General features: G+C 36.1%; 1 protein-coding gene across 7 annotated transcripts in view; it reads left to right on the top strand.

Moving 5' to 3' along the window:
* LOC149561117 (uncharacterized) overlaps nucleotides 1-16864 on the top strand; it is a 123195-nt gene that overhangs the window by 95124 nt on the left and 11207 nt on the right. For 5 of the 7 annotated variants that reach the window (XM_089824965.1, XM_089824963.1, XM_089824964.1 and 2 more), the window contains 3 exons: nucleotides 7142-7330; nucleotides 8154-8216; nucleotides 8386-8568. In XM_089824965.1, coding sequence (XP_089681091.1) covers nucleotides 7142-7330; nucleotides 8154-8216; nucleotides 8386-8568 — 435 coding nt within the window. The remainder of the gene's footprint in view (nucleotides 1-7141; nucleotides 7331-8153; nucleotides 8217-8385; nucleotides 8569-16864) is intronic. The other 2 variants (XM_089824968.1, XM_089824969.1) reach the window with 1 other exon arrangement.

The following is a 16864-nucleotide window of genomic DNA, read 5'->3' as shown; positions in this document are numbered from 1 at the left end:
TACAAATAATCTCCCCCTTTGGCATTGATGACAACATATATGAAAAACATCTAGGTTCCAAGAATATCCAACATACTGCTCTACTGCTGCTGCTGCTCTTATCATTTCGAATCCTCTTCATCAATCAAATCTGAATCTCTTAGGAACAATTGCTGCTCCCACCGATTTGCCTCTGTCATTGATATATCTATCTGCCATTGTGTATGCATTCTTCCCCAATGTTCAAGAGATATTTTCATATGCACTTACTCTCCCCCATTCATAGGAGATGTTTTTCATGCATTATCTCCCCCATTGACATCAATGACAAAGGCATCATTATGTCAGTCCACTACTCAAATGTTTTCAACCAACTCAAGTGTCCAAAGACTCTGTTCAATACCAGCTACCAAGAGTCCTTCATGGCTTTGCTCAAACATAGATACTCCTCCATAAAGGAAGCATCAACATTCAGTGTAGATAAACAATAGTGCTCTGTGATGCATTCTCTGCATCCTCTACTTAGAAGTAGACAGGGGCATAACCGCAAGCATACCTTGCAAATACTCAAATGTAACCTTAGGCAAAGGCTTTGTGAAGATACGTGAAATCTGCTCCTTTGTATTAACATATTCCAATCTGATCTCTTTCTCTGCAATTTTTTTCTTTCAAGACATGATACCTAATCCATATGTGCTTTGTCTTAGAATGTAATACAAGATTCTTTGACATACTGTACTTGTGTTATCACAATGGTTCTGAAAACTCTATCCCAATATCCCTCGTCATTTGTTTCATCCACATGATCTGATTACAATTGTTTGTTGCTACTACGTACTTTGTTTCTGCTATACTCCATGAAATACAGTCTTGTTTCTTGCTTAGCCAAGAAACCAATCTTCCTTCAAGGAAAAATGCTCCACCATTTGTACTCTTTCTATCATACATACTGCCTGCCCAGTCCGCATCATTATATGCAATAGAGTTAAGTCATTTGATCTATCATACCACAACCCGAAATCAGGTGTACCCTTCAGATATTTGAATATCTTATTTATTGTTGCATGTTGTGATTCCTTAGGATCAACTTGAAATATTGCTACTATACCAACTATATTTTCTATATCTGGTCTTGTGTGAGTCAGATATTACAAACCTCCAATCATGGATCTGTACTTCTTTTGCTCAACTATAGGTGTCTCATCTTTACTAGATAACTTGTCACTAGTTATTAGAGGTGTACCTACAGACTTACAACTTTCCAAACCAAATCTATTCAACAAGTCTTTCAAATACTTGGTCTGTGATAAGAAAATACCATCATTGTTCTGTACAAATTACAAACCCAAGAAATACTTCATCTCTCCAATCATGCTCATCTCAAATTTATTCTTCATTTCATCAGCAAATTTGTCACTTGCTTGATTGTCGCCTCCAAAGATTATATCATCCACAAATATCACAATAATCAACAAACAATTCTCAGTTTCTTTCAAATATAAGTTACTATTTGCAGTGCATTTAGCAAAACCCAATTTTGCCAAATACTTATCCAACCTCACATACCAGGATCTAGGTGCTTTCTTTAGTCCATACAATGCTTTCTTTAACTTGCATACCATATCTCATTCTTTTGTCATAGGAAATTCTTCAAGTTGCTCAATGTAGACTTCTTCAAGTTCTCCATTCAAAAATGTTGACTTTGACATCCCTCTGATACACTTTGAATTTCTTATTTGCTGCATAAGACAAGAACATTTTTACTGCTTCAATTCTTACAATAGGTGAAAATATATCCTCATAATCTATACTTTCTTGCTACGAATATCCTTTACATACCAATCTTGCTTTATTTCTCACAACTTCACCTTGTTCATTCATCTTGTTTCCAAAGACCTATTTTGTTCCTATAGCATTCTTGTCCTTAGGCCTAGGGACCAATTCCCATGTTCATGCTTCGCAATTTAATCTAGTTCTTCCCACTTTGCTTGAATCCAATGATCATCCTTACATGCTTCATCTGCACTCTTTGATCACCTTGAGAAACCAAACACAACTCTTCATGTACTCTGTTTCTTGTCATAACTCCTCTATCTTTGCTTCCAATAATCTGATTAACAGGGTGATTCTTTGTCAAATTCTTGTTTGGTGTTGGTGTCACTGTCTTAACTCTCACTTCTTGTTTAGGTCCAAATCTTAGTTCCTCTCTCTCTTCCACAACTTGAATATCATTTTGCAAATCATTGTTAGTTTCATAAAACAACTCAAGATTCTCATGATTAGTCTTAGATTAACTTCTTCATCATCATTATAATCAAGTATTCTCTCTTGAATTCCAAACTTCTCATCCACTTTCACATTTGCGCTGTCAACAATAGTCTTAGTCAATTTATTAAAACATCTATAAGCTTTTCTTTTCAATAAATAACCAAGGAACATACCTACATCGCTTTTTGCATCAAACTTACCAATGTCACCATCTCTCTGGATATAACATTTACTTCCAAAAATTTTGAAATACTTTACTGACGGTGCATGTCCAAACCATAATTCATAAAGAGTATTGTTCATACTTTATTTGATCTGCTCCCTATTCATTATATACATTGCTGTATTAATTGCTTCTGTTCAAAATGTCTTTGATACATTATTTTCAAACATCATAGCTCTTGTTGCTTCAATTACAAACTTGTTTCTTCTTTCAACTATACCATTTTGCTCAGGTGTTTTAGGAACTGAAAGCTGTCCTTTAATCCCATTTACTTCGCAAAAGGTGTTAAATTCATTTGAAGTAAATTCTCCACCTCTATCAGATCTTAAACATTTAATCTTCAATCTAAACTCATTCTCAATTCTGTTCTTACACACTATAAACTTTTCAAATGCTTCAGATATTTCTCTAAGAAATGTTACCCACATCATCCTAGTAAAGTCATCAACTAGAATCATAAAATACCTTTAATTGTAGAATGCTCATCTTTGTAGGACCACTCAAATTTTTGTGGACAATCTCCAACTTCGCTGTTGTACGGAACTTCTTGCTAGGAAAATAGCTTTTTTTCTCCTCGACATTCTAAGAGTATGGATCATTCATAGGTTTACCCCTCTATTACTGATTTCTTTGTGACAAGGAAGGACCCTTAGTCTTTACCTTGTTTTCTCTCTTGTTTTGTTTCTTGCTTTTGTTCTTTTCAGTCACCGTTTTGTGCTTCTACTTTGGCCAGCTCTTCTGTTTGTATGCTCAATCCCATAAACCTTGTTGGTTTCTTGTGGACATTAATATTATTATCTTATCTTATCTTATCTCCTTAGGCATAACACATTCTTTGCACACAACATTAGTAGGCTTTACAATTTTAGGCAAATCCCTCACAACAAATTTACTACTTGCTTTCACAATATTATCAAAGTTTAAATAACAAAACCTTTTATGCCACAACCAAATGTTGTCAACCTTAGTAACCAAACATGTCATCTCTGTAGTATTTAGTTGACAAACATTACCTCTGGATCTTGTGCCGGTACCAATCATCTTACCATTCTTATCCTTGATAATACATGTCTTCTCTGTGAACTATAATTGATATCCCTTGTAAACCAACTATCCAACACTTAAAAGATTATGTTTAAGTCCATCAACAAAATAAACATTGTCAGTGTTAGTTTTATCATCAAGAGTAATAGATCCCATTCACTTAATGTGATAAGCCGCATTGTTTCCAACTCTAACGCTTCCTCCATCATGGTTGTTGAACTTAACAAACTTATTCATGTCACGAGTCATATGATGTGAACGACCATTGTCTATTATCCAATCAACTTTCTTCTCAACCTATGATACTAGGGCTTTCTCTTTGCTGATTTCTTTTTCAGGATTTTCTTCTTTTATAGCAACAAATCCTAACTCATCATCACTTTCACTCCGAACTCTTTCATCTGATTCATCATCATCATTTGCATACAAATATTCTCTATGCCTTCTAGACTTGAAATTCTTTTTGTACTTCTTTACTCTTTTAGGACATTTAGAAGCATAATGACCAAACTCATTACAAGTCCAACATTTAAAGGATTCTTACCATCTGGTTCTCTCTTCTTAAGCAAGGCAATTACTTCTTCAATCCTTCTGTCTTCTTCAGATCTTTGATCTACTGCTACTAGCATAATCTCCATTGGTGCTTGTACTCCTTGACAAAGTAAGATGAACACCTAGTGCACTAAAAGCAGTTTCCACTCTTGGCAAATTTCCAGACCGCTTCAAACTTACTTCTGCTGCTTCCAATCTTCCAAGAAGAGTCTCTATAGAAATATACAAGGTATTACCATCTCAATCATGTGCGTTGTGTTTGAATGGTGGTGTCAAAGTTTTCAAGAGTTTCCATATGACCTCATCTTCATCCTTAGTTCCTTCACAAGCCTTAATTCTTGCAACAATTTTTGATATTCTGCCAATATAACTTCGTATAGATTCATCTTCCATCATTTTGGCTTCTTGAAATAAACAAATCCAAATTTGCAATCTGATTCGCTTATCACTCTTATCACCTTGAAAATTAGATTCCAAAGCTTTCCAAAATCTCACTAGATAATGCCAAATATTTTACATGACTGTACTCATTTTTCAGGAAGAGCAAACAAAAGTGCTTACTTGGAAAGCATATTGTACATGAACAATTCCCTTTCAGCTTCTAAACATTCCTCAAGCTTACTTTCTTCAACTATAGTCTTGCCATTGTTAGTGATCAACCAATATTTTGGACCCGTGCATAGTAGATGTGTCTTCATCTTCTCCTTCTAGTTGTCATAGTTAACTCCATCAAACTTAGGACTTTCTTTTTGGAAATAATACACCATTGATCTCCTTAAGTTGTTAAGCTTTTCCTTCAAGGGCTCGATGCTATGATAGCAATTGTTCGAAAGTAAAGTCCACCAAGACAACTAAGAGGTGGGGGCAGGGGGCAGGGGGCAGGGGAGTGAATCAATTATCAAATTAATACAACTTTTATCAACCTTATTAAATCTTAAACATGTGATCAATATCAATAGTAACCATAAGAAGATACACATATACAATAACTTTAGATATGTTAACTAGGGAAACTATTGATTAGAGGGAAAACCCTGGTGGGGATGGTACCCACAAAATGATATACTAATATATAAGTTCCTTGTATGAGGATGGACTCTGTTAGGAGCCGATGAAATACATTCAGTACATATCAGTCCCTCTCCTTGTTAGGAGATTCCAACCTTGTTAGGAGTTGTTGAAGGCAGGTGGAGCCACTGTCCAAACAACTTCAAGGGCAAGACCACCGAACTCACTGTCCAATTGACCTCTGTATTATTCCTTTCAGAATATTAGAAAAGCAACTGATCTCAACAACTTAAACTTTTGCTTTGTCTTCTTACCATACCAATACCACACCAAAACACTTCTCAGATTTGACTACTAGATCTGCAAACTCGCATCACTCGCATTTACCAATCTTTTTTACGTATCACATACACTTGATCAATTCCATCAACCATTACATTATCACCAGAAAAATAACTTTCTTTTATACTATGTCCTCAAAATAATTCATTGAGTCGGCCTTGAGGCTTTTCCAATTACAATTATAATAGGACCTCATGAAGATACATGCTTCATTACATCTTTTCATAGTTACAAAACATTGTTGACTCATAGTCTTCACAATTTCTCACACATGCGACCTCAGACTTTGTGGTCTTGCTAATGTCATCATCAGACTGTCTTCTTTCTCTGCCTGATTGCTCTTAATCAAATTTATCCCTATTAGGAGATATAATCCAATTACCAGAAACCACTTATCAAGAACTCTGTCTGCAAACTGTCTTCTGTAAATCATAAATAACTGTTACTAGTCTTCGAATTTTTGTACGTGCACTTAACTATTGAATCAAGACATATTGTAGAACATGTCCCCAACTGCGCTTCACCTCATCTTCAATATTCGATCTATACGACCTCAATCCTGCCAATCTTCTCAGTATGTTGACATAAATGACAAACATAGTCATGAATGCAACACATAGTCGTGCTGTCAATCTCTCCAATGCTCCAACAATGCTAGGATACTCCCCCAAAGGAATATCATCAACATTCATGCTAACACTTGAATGGTGGATTAAGTTCCGTAAGTAGACCATGAATATTTCTATGGTAAGTATGATTGAGGAATATTATCTATGTACATTTTTTGAGTACTTGGTGAATATCATGTGACTGATACTCTGAGGCCATTACTCTTGATATCATTAGATGATATCTAAATGGTGGATATCTTTTGATCGAAGATATCCTTAAATCTTGCGATTCCTGATTTTACATTGAGGTAATCCCATGTTTATCCTCCCTAGCTAACAGGGAGTGTTGATGTTTAGTAGCTTCAGTCAGATAAACCTAAGAGACTAAACTATTATATATAATAATCATTAATGAAAATTATATATATATAACTAAGTTGTTATTATATTAATAAATAGACATGTCCCATGAAGGGGCATGTGTCTTCTTGGTTTATTCTCAATATAGTAGGGATCACTGCTTTTAGAAAATACAGACAATTAGGGAGTGCTATTACATTTGCAACGATCCTCATAACTCAAGAATCTGAGTGGAAATCATCAGCGACAACTTGTTTAATTTTAAAAGCCAATTGGTAGATCACCATAATTAAGAACCTCATGCCATAGAAAAACTCAAAGCGAGTGTGATTTATCAATAGTATTCTTGGTTTTAGACGCTTCTATGCTGGTACACATTACAGCTAAATGCATAAAATCAATTGTTAAAATGTAACTTGACTCTCAAATATATAATTGCATTCTGACATCATGGATCATAAAACATTTTTTTTGTAAAGTTTTTTTAACAGAAAATAGAGGGAATACATATCATATTAGTCCATCTTTTTAATGAGGCTGCACCTTTGGTTGTTCCTTTCAGTAGAAGTCGTCATGATTAAGTTCTTTAACAGTATAAGCTAATTGGTAGACCAGCATTATGAAGATCATTATGCCAAAAAGGAGGGCAATTTGTGAACTATATTTGTTATATTATAAACAACTATTTCTTAGACAAAGGTATGCTTTCTGATTATTTCTCAAAGATATTCCATTTTTTCCCCCTGCATTGCAGGTTGAGCTGTGCTATAGGCGATTCCATTCTCTGCAGCATCTTAAATCTTACCAACCAAGCGTTCTTAAGCTTCTTTTGGATTCATGGTGCTTTCTTGGCACTCTACGTGTGAAACTGCGTTACTTTTCTTCTCATTTAAGATATCGTATGCTACGTGGTATTGGCATTGAGCCTTTCAAAGATTTCATGGTCATAATTGCGAAAGCTTCCTTCTTTATTGAATGTTTTTAATATTGATATTGTGTGTGTTCCAAGTTTTCATTTTCATGATTAAATAATCATTGGTAACATATTCAGATTTGTTGAAAATGCCATGTGTATATATTGCTTTCACAATTTTAATACAATTTTATGATTCAACTTGTAGATATTCCTTCTGGGTTGATTGAGTGAGTTTTGAGTGTACATTTGATGGTCAATTTGGTGTGGGCATGCTAAATTACTGCTTGAAAACTAAATCAAATGTTTAGAAAGGCTATTCCCATTTTAGTCCTTTAATCTTATAGATCTTCCATACAATTTGAGCTTATTAGACTAAATGAGATGCTAGGGAATGGCGATTCAAACACCAAATTAGAGCTTCAAATACAAATACATATGTTTATTGCAACATTTGAAGACTTCGATCTGCGTTAGAATATTTCAGGTTGACAACTTATAACTATGAACTACTGTTGCATACAATAGTTGTGAACTTATTTTAAAAAACCTTATTTTCATTACTAGGATCCCTATCCTGTACAAGACAGAATGATTGATGTGATAGTTAGTATTTCTAATATACATTGAAATAAATATCTAGGCTTTGTTGTTACTTGTGGGAAGTTTCATTTAAAAAAATAAAAATATATGCAATCTTTCATTGTCTTTACATCTGTGTTTATTACGTAGGCTTTATAGTTCCTTGAGAGGCTTTTCAATGACTGTCTCTTGCCAAACCTTTATTGTATTCATATTGGAAGTCATCATTGCTGATATCTTTAGTTTGTCGTTTGTAATTGTTATTTTGCAGATTGCATTGGACGAGTGCAAAAGACTGGAAGCACAATTTTATCTCATAGATGAAGACGTTAATGTATTTTTGCTTAGTTTAAAAAGCTGAACCTATATAGTCACTGTTATCAGATATTGTTAGTAGGTCAAAGTTGATCATTTTATCACATTTCTTTCCTTACTTCCATGTCGAAGATTTTCAAATTTCTTATGAGTGTTGTTTACGAAAAAATAATGTGTATTGTCTACAGGTAATAAGAAAAAAATTGGACGATCTACTATCATCAATACCTTTTCTAAGGAGAATTAACCTTATAAAGTTGCTCCAGCATTTCGACACAGTAATACAAATAGAAGAGTATGTTGAGAAAATGACTCAGACAAATTTTATCAGAAAACGTATAAACAAGTTGACATGTGCAAGTCCTGAAATTGTAAGTATTCATCCTCAAATTGTTTTTTTATCCACTATTTTCTACAGAAATATTTAACTTCAGATAGAAAGGTTGACTGTTTTAACTAACAATAAAATGTTCTACTTTAATATTTATCCATTGTTATGTAACCCATCCTACTATTTATTAGCTAGTATTAGTTTGGTGCATGTGCGTTGTAAGACACCACCTAGGTAGTATTAATAAAGGTGGAAATGCTTTGTAGGTTATATCACTAGTTAGAATAAAATAGTTCTCACATGTATGGGCTAGTAGGAGTTACCTTTGGCAAAACTCTATATATTTTAATGGTTTCTCGGTTACAAGGCACCTTGAATATTTATAATATATGCTCCATTTAGAGGTTGTCTCCTTGTATTGGCATTTTGAAGGTGATAACAGAATTTTGTTTCTCTTTTTTTATTGAATTGATATAAATTATTAAGAACACCAGAGAGTTCAATGAGGAGAAGTGCAAAATGCTACCAACGTAGACACGGGCTCAGTACAGAAGAACAATTCAGAGGCCCATTACATCATACTATATACCCAAAAGAAGACCACTTAGCAAGCAGATATTGATCACAAGTGATCTGCATATAACAAAAGACTATATAATATTCACTGATTTTTATTTGGTACTGTCACTGCATAAATCAGATTAGGAAAAATGACAAAGTTAGCATCCACAATACTAGCAAACAGATAAGATAAGATAAATGTATTAATGTTGAACAAGAGACCGCAAAAAGGGTCTAAGGGGCTGAAAGTGTACAAACAAGGAGTCTAACAACAAGAAGAACACCAAATGGTGTTTGGAAAGAGCAGAGCAAAAGAAAACAAGAAAAAGAAAGAGAAGTAAGAGAAAGAACATGAACATGGGCAAGAACATCACCAAGGCTAGGACTGTGAAATATCCCTTTCTGGATATTATACTAAAAACCCTTGATAAAAAAACGTGCAGATTTAAAACTGAACAGAAAGCCAATATGTGATATAAATTCGAGAACTTTAATCGATTTGCAACCTACAGATTTGCATACAGAAAAACTCAGAAAAGTTTGTTTTATTCCTCCACTATTTAGAAGTACATATATAAACCAAGAATTAACACAAATAACTGACAAATACATTACTGTATTATATAATAGCAATACAATAACATGCAACAATCCAAGTAATCCAATCTTATAAACAAAAATAATAGTGAGATAGGAAATGTAGATAAATCTGTAAGAAGGCTAAGTTTGCGCCCAACCTCCAAAAACTTCTTTAAGGGTTTACGTCCTTGAAGAGATAACTAGTAATTGTTTCCAGCTCCCAAATTAATGTTTGTTTTAAATATTATATCTTCATAACTTCCCATGTGGAGCTTCTTGTACCTTTATCTCCTTTCCCAATGTGATGCACACCCTTTTAAGCAATTTGGGATAAAGCACCTTTTTTTTTTTCCTTTAGTCACTTAAGTGAACATAGTACCCTTTTAAAAAAATAAAAATAAAGTGACAAGTTAAATGAATTTTAATAGTCACTTAGTCAGTAAACCATATAATCATCAGGCATTAAAATAACTGATCAAACGAACTCGGATAAGCACGTGCAATAGCTTATTGGAAAGCTCTTGGCGAGATGCTTCCAAACCAACACTGAGATATCAAGAATACTGAGCTCTGTTTACTTACTAAAAATAGTAAGCATCCAGACAACCTGCCAAAACTGCTCTGATGGGTCTGAAACTAGAAATGTCTAGGGAAAATCTCGAATTGAATCCTGTAAAGAACCTTTTTGCTGCTGAAACCTACACGAATTGAGCTGGCAACACAAAATTATAATGTCCCAAAAAAAGGGGACATTACAAAGCCTCCTTTCTCAAAGATTGGTTGCCCTCAAGCAATCTGCTCATACCTACAGACACCAAATGCCAGGATCCGATACTCGCCTCGAGAATGAGGTTCTACTCCTCAGCTGATTTACCCCGACATGCATCTTCCCAAACTCAGAATGGTGAAATAGTACAATAAGAATCAATGTGCCAAATAACTGAATGCCAGGATTCCAAGTCTCACCATAAAGGGACACCAACTACCATGTGCTGCTGCCTTGTGTGCCAATACACTCAGTCAGAATGAATGCCTTGCTCCATGAGTGACCCTGTGAGCCTCTATAGTCAAGTGAGGATGAGAACTCAACAATATACCAATATCCACCCCAAGATGATAACAACCAAACTTTGCACCTAGCTCCCCAATAAAAGGCAATACATAGGGATGCTCCACCCGGATCCCAAGTGAGAACTCATGCGCTGTTTGAGATATCACTAACTAGCTTCTAAAATATCAGTACCATTGTACCACCGTACCACTCCTGCAATATCTGTACCGATGACAATGACAGATCCGGCCAATTTGACTCCACCACTATATCACCCTGGTGAAAATGGAGTAATCCTAATCTCTGGAACTCTAATGTGTCAGAAGGTTGAAACACAGAGATCATAATCCTGTGACCGTGTAACCACACAGCGTAATCCACCATACGTAAATACTATTAACACTTGGATCATCAATCACCCAATCAACATGATCTTGGATAAGGGAAAGGGTGGTTGGTGAATCACCAACATCATGAATGCTAGTACTATCTTCAATACACTGCTTGATAAAAAATGTAGACACCTCATGTGGAACGTAGGGTAGTGTATGTTCTCCCCACTCATCTACAAATAACTTTTTGACCCCTGAAGGCCAAATAGAATCAACGAATATACTATTAACATACACTGGCGAATCACTAATAGCTGGAATATACCAACAAGGAAAATCACCAATCAACAAGTAGGCCATGGCCATCTCATAAGAGTTGGGTGAAAAATCTCTGGGTAAGCTGAAAAATTCCTCATAGCATGCTAAGGATAAATCTGAACTTTTGACTCCACCATAAGTATCCACGCTTATGTCAAAGTCTTTGTAAAAGAAAGGTTCACCATTAATTGAAATCTCTGAATTATCCTCACTTGTTGGATCACTAATCACGTGCTCATGTGAAGATGTACAGCTGCTTTCATAAAAATCAGAATTTTTAGACTCATCAATTTGTTGATCCATAGAATTTTTTTCATCGTAGAAAGTCTTAGATGAGGAACACGTGATTGAATTACATTGTTTTCCTTCACGTCTACCCACTTTATAAATTTCTTCAATGATTTGGGTGATTTCTTGTGCCCTTGAACCACGGTTATCTTCTTCATGAGTGGCTGCTCCACTCGTTTGATTTTCAGCTTTGTGGATGGAGTAATGTGTTAAGCTCAATTGAAGGTATAGCTCATCTACCTCACTCTCTTTGTCCTTCCCAAATTTTATTGCTAGATCTCTATCCATTAATAGTTGCAAATACTCATATTTTATCATTTTCAAAGTTTCAAAAAAGTATGTAAGAGAGGGCTTGTGACACCACATGCATTCCCATGTCTCTCTTCTATCACAATCTTCCTCATGAGATCCTCAATCAATTTGGAAGAATCATCCATCCTCGTCAACACTTGGACAAGCTTGTCCTCTTTGACCAAAAACATATCCAATAAGTCAAGGAGTGATAATGGTTTTTGACCATCTCCTTCAAACACAAATGGGCTGTTGTCCATAGAATCTTCTGATTTTTCATCACCTAGGGAGACAACATTTTTAGATATGTCCTCTAACTCAATGTGTGCTTGATCATCTATCTTGACAACATTGCGGTCCATTTGCTCCCCCTCAAAATTTGACATAATTTCCGGCCTAGTATCACCATAAAATTCATCCAAGTTAATTTCCATGTAACCAAATAAGATGCTAGTGTTTCCCATATCTAAATAAGGCGGGGAGTTGCCAACGTTGGCAGTTTGGTCAACTCTTTTACCTGGGCCATCAATATGCTAATTAGAAGGACTAGTGTAAACAACTCCATAAGATACTTCTGTCTCCCAATTACCTGTTAGTATACTTGTGCCTTTAATAGTATTTTGCATATTATCAAGCGAAGGTTGCTCTTCTTTTTTAGTACTACTCTCAAGTTGATTGCTATCTTCCCCATGCAATTTTCTGTAACTGTCCTCTGCAAGGAGATCTCAAGCCAATTCATAGTTTTCGTTTCTTATCATATCCGTCTTGTTTTGTAGCTCTAGCTGAAAGTCCACATAATTAATGAAAGAAAATTCTTTTTGAAGCTTTGATAGAAATTTGTTATAAGCATCGTACAGTCTCCTTACTTCATTTTTACATCATTCATCAAGATCTTTGACTTGCCCATCACGAGTGTATCTTGAATTCTTATTTTTCGAAGGTCTATTGTAACCAAGATTTTTGTCTTCAACAACTTCTTGTCTTTCTATACTTGTTTTGAAAGACTGATCGAGATTTATGTTGTACTGCGGCTTGTATGAAGTCCTTTCACAATCAGTAGCATTCTGCATATTTCTCCGTGAGGTAGTAGATGGTTTTGGATTCGTTGCTTGTAAAGGCCTTTCATGGCTATTTGAAATACAACCAATCTCTTTGACCCTGCTAGACACAACAACAATGTCTCTCTCATATATACCTTTATATTCTAGTTGCCTTGAGTCTTCCCTTCTAGTGGACATTGAAGCTTCTTGATTTTGTAATAATCTTAATTATATTTCCGACTGAGCACCCATTACACATTACCTTTTTATCAAGATTTTGTAGGCTGGCATAATATCAAACAGTTTGTAAACAATGAAGAATTCACAGTTCAAAGCAATCGCCTCAAAGTTGGAGAACTTAGATAAGAGTCATTTAAGCAAACAGTTGGCACACTACCTCACAACTGGAAAGCATACCAATACATTGAACTTGTTTTCAATACGTACTTGCAGTTTTAATTATAACAACTGCACACTGAGAATATAGACACAATTCTGAAATGAAATGGATTAGACTCTTCTTGGCAGTCCTCCTAATTCCCGTTACTGTTCTGATATACCAGATGACACTTGATGGCTGCCTTAAGCGGTGCCTTTATCACCTTCAGTTCTCGTCACTGTCTTCCACGCAATGTATTTAGATATTATTTCTTATTGGCGGCAAGACTGTTGTTGACTCTTCCCACTCAAACAGATGTGAACTCCCTACTAGGCGTGGGTTTCAACAGCAGTTGCTAAGCCACCTGCTATTCAACCTATCCTTTCTGCTGCTGAGAACATTAAATCTGCAAATTCACCTATTCCATCTCCATCTAAGCAGCTAGTTACTTTACCTCAACCTACATTAATGCAAAAACCTGCTAGAGGGCACTCTTCAAAGGGGCTCACTATTACTGAATGGAGCTGTTACTCATTAGCATTCTAGTAAGCGAGATGTTTGACAAATGAAAAGATAAGGCCCTGGTAATGGCTTCAACACCAACCTCTGAAGCTGGGAACTAGAAATCTGAATCTCAACCTATCGAGTCTCTAATTGTGGACTCGTCACCAATGTCAGAAAAACTTGGACAACCAACTGATGAGCAACAGATGCATAATTCTCTAGCATAGGATTCATACATGAATATTGTTGATGAAATACATGAGCATTTGCATGAATCTCCAGTTCCAACCCTGTATACTGCAGCTGGGAACCAACGTGAGGTACAAATCCACTTGCTACTGATGTATGAGTAATGGCATATTGCCTAGAATGGCTAGCTTGTGAATTGGTACGGGGAGGGCGGAAAGACTGTTATCGACTCCTGCAACTCCCACAACATGAGCTCCTTATTGGACGTGGTTGTGGAGATGTTTTAAACTGATGAAGGCCCGACCCGTGACTTTTGTGGTAATTCTGCGGCTCTCAAAATGGTACCCAACTAATGCTCGTGAATCTGTAGCAATCTGCGGCCCGTGACAATACCCTCGTTGCGTCCACCATACCGTGTGGAGATTATATTGAGGAGAGCTTGCAACTAGAAACCCGCTTCTACCACGCTGCTACTGTCATTGCTCTCTTTCAAAACTGTATGTTGTGCCGTTGACAGTTACCTTGACTGAGGTAGTGAACATATCCAACCCATGGCAAGAATGAATGCTATGCGGCTTGGTTTGCAGTAACACCTCCTTCCAACATCCCGTGCCTTCACAACTGGCGTGTGAATTGGTTTTGTGTTCAATTGGAAGGAACTGACCTGTAACACTTACTATATCCAATAGCTTCCTATACCTTCAGCCCACCACATATAACAGGAACTGCTTCTAGTGCGTCTGCTTAGAGAGAGGATAATGCCGGAGGCAGAAGATGTTGCTAGCGGTTCAAACCTGAAAGTGACATCCAGAACTTCTACGGATTGGGAATACTTCTAACCGCAGGAATGTTTACGTGTTATCTCTTCAATGAATAACTCCAATCCGGAACTGTTTTGCTTAATCGACCAAACATTGTTCCTCTCATAGAAATAAAATAATACAATAGTCTATATCCCACTATGAAACTTTGACTGTACTTACTTCTTAGTGCCTGAACCTTCTTGCCGATTTTATGCCTGAATTGTGCATTAACTTCAAAGAGGAAAAGATTGGGGTGACGTCCAAATCCACTTTGGAAAACTAAACTCGAGGGATTTCGTCCTCAGAGTTTTCTGCAATTTATTTAGTGATAAAATTTCATAGGCTAGCAGGAAAACCAGCTCTGATACCATTGAAATATCCCTTTCTGGATATTATACTAAAAACCCTTAATAAAAAATGTGCAGATTTAAAACCGAACAGAAAGCCAATATGTGATATAAATTCCAGAACTTTAATCAATTTGCAACCCGCAGATTTGCATATAGAAAAACTCAGAAAAGTTTGTTTTATTCCTCCCATATTTAGAAGTACATATATAAACCAAGAATTAACGCAAATAACCAACAAATACGTTACTATATTATATAACAGCAATACAATAACATGCAACAATCCAATTAATCCAATCTTATAAACATAAATAATAGTCAGATTGTCAAATGTAGATAAACCTGTAAGAAGGCTAGGTTTGCATCCAACCTCCAAAAATTTCAAGGGTTTGTGTCGTCGAAGAGATAATCAATAACTGTTTCCAGCTCTGAGATTAATATTTGTTTTAAATATTATATCTTCATAACTTCCCATGTGGAGCTTGTTGTACCTTTATCTCCTTTCCCAATGTGATGTACGCTCTTTTAAGCAATTTGGGATAAAGCACCTTTTTTGTCCTTTAGTCACTTAAGTGAACATAGTACCCTTTTTTAAAAAGAAAAAATAAAGTGACAAGTTAAATGAACTTTAATAGTCACTTAGTCAGTAAACCATATAATCATCAGGCATTAAAATAACTGACCAAACGAACTCGGATAAGCACATGCAATAGTTCATTGGGAAGCTCTCGGCAAGACACTTCCAGACCAACACTGAGATATCAAGAATACTGAGTTGTGTTTACTTACTAAAAATAGTAAGCATTTGGACAACCTACCAAAATTGCTCTGATGGGTCTGAAACTAGAAATGTCTAGGCCAATTCTCGAATTGAACCCTGTAAAAAACCTTTTTGTCTCCGAAACCTAGGTGAAGTGAGCTGGCAACATAGAGTTATAATGTCCTAGAAAAAGGGGACATTACAGACTGCAGATCCTTCCTTGGTGTAAAGAAGTCTAGGACATAAGGGTAAAGCCTGGAGGGGTGACATTGCCGAGCATGACCGTTGCAAGGTCTCATGAATTTGGAATGACCGATGGTAGAAGTGTTGAACATATGCTTCATACCTTGAGTTGGGGGCAAGGGCGAGAAGGAGGCAGTGATAAGCTGATCCGAAGCCTAGCTTTGGGAAAAATGGTCACGGAGTTGCATGGTCTATTTGAAGGTAGAGCATGATACATCTCTGGTCTGTATTACTGAAGAAGGTGGAGAGAGACCGATGATCTCTAAATAAACAATATTATCTCCCTATAATCTCATAGTAAGCAGGGCTCTGGAAAATGAAGTAGGTCTTTGTCTTTGCCTCTGCCAAGGGACATAGCCGACAAATCTGGTCCTCCCTATTGATGTGGTGATCGGTTTTTGAGAATCCAACCGAAAGGAACCTAGGGATATGTAGAACATGACTCCAGCGCCATGACAAATAACCTAGACGTGTAATATGTTAGAAATAGGGAATACTGAGAGGGGGGGAGGGTGAATCTGTAATGTTCCCCTTTGGAACATTAGAAATATTGAAGTCTTATTTTACGCAATATTAAACTATGAGACATAGGCTCAAAATATTAAAAGGGTCGATTTAATGTTATATAAAGGACAAAGGGGCAAGGAG

Source organism: Cupressus sempervirens, chromosome 4 (genome assembly GCF_028749045.1).
Source record: "Cupressus sempervirens isolate cs-2001-9-10 chromosome 4, ASM2874904v1, whole genome shotgun sequence".
NCBI classification, from domain to species: Eukaryota; Viridiplantae; Streptophyta; class Pinopsida; order Cupressales; family Cupressaceae; genus Cupressus; species Cupressus sempervirens.
The sequence above is the reverse complement of the archived record's forward strand: the minus strand, read 5'-3'. Positions and strand labels throughout refer to the sequence as shown.